Below are 3,766 nucleotides of genomic sequence, written 5' to 3' on the forward strand. Positions count from 1 at the left end.
GCTAAAATTGATATATTTAAAAGATAAAAAGAAACATAAGAGACTTACTGGCACCGAAGATGCCTGAATTTCAAGTTGTCTGTCTCCCTTTATTACCCGTCTCTGTGTCCAGATGCCCCTGGAAATCACTCGGAGCTTTATCCAGAACCGGGATGGTACTTACGAGCTATTTAAATGCCCCAAAGTGGAGGTGGAGAGCATCGCGGAAACCTATGGGCGGATAGAGAAGCAACCAGTGCTAAGACCCTTGGAGCTGAAAACCTTCCTCAAAGTTGGTAAGTGACTTTGAGGAGCATCCCTCCCTTGAGGGTCACTCTCGGTGCTGCAGGGGCTCTGAATCTCCTCCTCAATCAAAGCTCATGCACTCACTTCGTCAGAGCCTTCAAAAAGGCTCTTGTCTCTTCTTAGCTGGTGCTTCCTGTACTGCTAGCAGCTGGAATAAGCGAGCCATGGGCAGATAATGAAAGAAGCAGTGGAGTCCCTGCAGCCCTCCCACTCAAAGCAGCACAGTTACTTTCATGTAACCCTCTCCAGAGTCTTACTGTGTAGCCGGGCTGGTAATAAAAAGGAAGCATGTGATTACCCTTAGGTGTGGTGCAGGAGAAGGTTTGTCATAAATAAAAGGGAGAGCATAGCCAGAGGCAAGGACATGGGGAGAGTCCAGAGTGAACAGGACTTTGAGCTGGGCCACCCAGGGGAGCCAGGGCAGTAAAGGGTAAAGAAAGGGCTGGGTAACCAAAATGGCTGGGTTCTATAGGGAAAGACAACTGAGGGAAGGGCAGCCTAGCCCTGGACTGGATACTGGTAGGAGGGATGCCAGATAGGCCCTGTAGTAGGTAGGAACTGAGAGATGAGAGAACCTGGCAGCCGGTCCGATTTGATATGTTAAATAGGCACCTTAGCCATTTTTCCTTGGTTTTGAGACCTAACATAGACCAAGCTGGCTTTGAATTCAAGACCTGCCTGCCTCTGCCTCACAGTGCTCAGATTAAAGATACATGATATCATGTCTTGCTAGACTATTTACATTAAAAGTTTCTAAAACATGATCATACACCACTCTCCATGTATATACTCAATGTTTTCAGTTTTTTTTCTTTACACGTATGTATCTGTGTTTATGTGCATACATCTGCTACATGCATGTATGTGGAGATTAGGAGGAATCGGTTGTCTCCAGTAGGTTCTGGGCATTGAGCTCAAGTCATCTGGCTTAGTGGAATATACCTTTACTTGCCAAGTCATATCTATGGCCCTTCTGAAAAAGAAATTATGTGTATGCATTTATATTTGTGTTTGTGTAAGTGTTTTCCTTGTGTGGAAAGTGTTTTCCATGGGTTCCAGAAGAGATGCCCTTTGAGCTGGAGTTACAGATGGCTGGGATCCACCCAGTGTGAGTGCTGGGAACTGAACTCGGATCCTCTGAAAAAGCAATAGACTCTGCTATGGAGCCCATCTCTCCTGCCCGTAATATTAAATTTTTCAAAAGCAATCTTTAGCCTACATGTTTTAGCACTTGTAAATGTTTGATCCTCTGGAGTTTATTCTTGCATATGTTATTAATATGCCAACCATCTTCTATTTTCTTCCAGATGGTTATTGGTTGATGTCTAATATTTAATATAAAAAAATTTTTACACCATACAGTGGTGGTGCACGCCTTTAATTCCAGCACTGGGGAGGCAGAGACAGGTGTCTCTCTGTGAGTTCAAGGCCAGTCTGGTCTCTCCAGAGATACAGAGGAAAAACCTGTCTTGAAACCTCTGCCCCCCCAAAAAAAGAAAGAACTTTTTTTTTTTTTTTTTTGGTTTTTTGGCCAGGGTTTCTCTGTTGCTTTTGGGGGCCTGTCCTAGAACTAGTTCTTGTAGACCAGGCTGGCCTCACACTCAGGGATCTGCCTGCCTCTGCCTCCCAAGTGCTGGGATTAAAGGTGTATGCCACTACCGCCGGGCAAGAAAGAAACTTTTACTAGGCCAGTTATGATGGTGCTCGCTGTTAATCCTAGCATTCAGATGGCAGAGCCAGGCAGATCAGTGAATTCCAGGCCAGCCAAGGTTACACAGACCCTGTCTCAAAAATAAAACATACTTCCATGTGTTTTTGTTACTGGTGGGAAATGCCATTGGTCTGTATAGACGCTTATGCGATACCACAGTCTTTGGCATAGTGACAGTTTGGACCAGATGGTAGAACCATGCAAATTTAATTGTCTTTGAACTTGGCCCTCTCTTGCTAGTTTCTCTTCTGGCTCTGCTGTCACTGTGGATATTCTATTTTATACCATAAACCCAGCAGTGGGCTTTTAAATTTACTTTGTGTGCTTGGGGGAGTGGGAGCCATCCGTGTGCTACATCTTTATTTACTTATTTAGGAAGAAGAGAGTGCATGTCACAGCGGGCAGATAGAGAGGGGTCAGAGGGCAAACTGTGGGAGTTGGTTCTCTCCTTCTACCATGAGGGTTCCAAGGCTTGAATTCAGGTATCAGGCTTATTGGCAAGCTCCTTGACCCTCTAAGCAGCCTCGCTGGTCCTTAAAACATTTTTAAGTAGTTACAGTAGCACTGGTCTCTCTTCCAGTTCTTTTCCCTTTCCCTTTTTTTTTTTCTTTAACCATGAAGGATTTTTTGTTTGTTTTGTTTTTGTTACTTTCTTTACATTTAATATGTTTAGGGGTGGGGTAGAGAGCGCTACTGAACAAAGGACAACTTGCACCAGGTGGGTCCTACGTAATTTAATCAGGCTCCCTGAAAATTCAGTGCCTTTAACCGCACAGACACCCTGTTGGCCCTGTTCTGTCTGTTTGTTCTGGTTTCACTATGTAACCCTTGCTGTCTTGCTTATGTAGGCCAAGCTAGCCCCAGCTCACAAAGATCTTTAGGACCCAGCCATGAGAAGCTTAATAGGAACAGACCATCCAAAGGAAGTTCTTTTTTTTTTTTAATGTATTTATTTATTTATTATGTATACAATATTCTGTCTGTATGTCTGCAAGCCAGAAGAGGGCACCAGACATCATTACAGATGGTTGTGAGCCACCATGTGGCTGCTGGGAATTGAACTCAGGACCTTTGGAAGAGCAGGCAATGCTCTTAACCACTGAGCCATCTCTCCAGCCCCCAAAGGGAGTTCTTAATGTTCCAACCATTATCACCTGCCAGTGTAGGACCCAACCAGATAAGCTTAATGGAGGCCTGAGTCTCAGCAGTTTACCCTGAGGCAATACTTTGGGTTGCAGAAGGGGCACAGAGATTACCCAGGCACAGACCATCCAAAGGAAATACCTGTGCACACATTCACCAGGACACCCATAGACAAACGTCAGCCAATCAGGGGTCCTGAACCTTAGAAATCCTTCACCCCCACCTTTACTATTACAAAAACCAAACTCTAACTGAGCTCGGGGCTCTCCGATCACCCCAATACATTGGAAATGCGGAGAGACCGAGTTTTGCAAACTTGTGTAGAATAAAGGCTCTTTGCTTTTACATATGGGACTCAATCTCCTTGTTGGTTTTTGGGGGACTTAGTGGATCTGGGCATAACAAGATCTGCCTGTCTCTACCTCCAAAGAATGCTGGCATTAAAGTCATGGACCACTAATTTCTTATTTAAAGTTGAATAGAGCAAGTTCCAGGACAGTCAGGGCTACACAAAGAAACTCTGTCTCGAAAAACCAAAAGAAGAAAAAAAAAAAAAGAAAGAAAGAAAAAGGTGTTACAAAACTCAGACTCCCGGCAAGTGGGTTTCTTTTTTTTTTTTTTTTTTTT

General features: G+C 44.2%; 1 protein-coding gene across 1 annotated transcript in view; it reads left to right on the forward strand.

The window, feature by feature from the left end:
• The window catches only part of CUNH2orf42 (chromosome unknown C2orf42 homolog), a 48,491-nt gene that overhangs the window by 36,771 nt on the left and 7,954 nt on the right, over nucleotides 1-3,766 (forward strand). Inside the window, exon 10 of the mRNA XM_050165405.1 lies at nucleotides 76-275. Coding sequence (XP_050021362.1) covers nucleotides 76-275 — 200 coding nt within the window. The remainder of the gene's footprint in view (nucleotides 1-75; nucleotides 276-3,766) is intronic.

Source organism: Alexandromys fortis, unplaced genomic scaffold, assembly GCF_014885135.2.
Source record: "Alexandromys fortis isolate MF-2015 unplaced genomic scaffold, M_Fortis_MF-2015_v1.1 scaffold_158, whole genome shotgun sequence".
In the NCBI taxonomy this organism is placed as follows: Eukaryota; Metazoa; Chordata; class Mammalia; order Rodentia; family Cricetidae; genus Alexandromys; species Alexandromys fortis.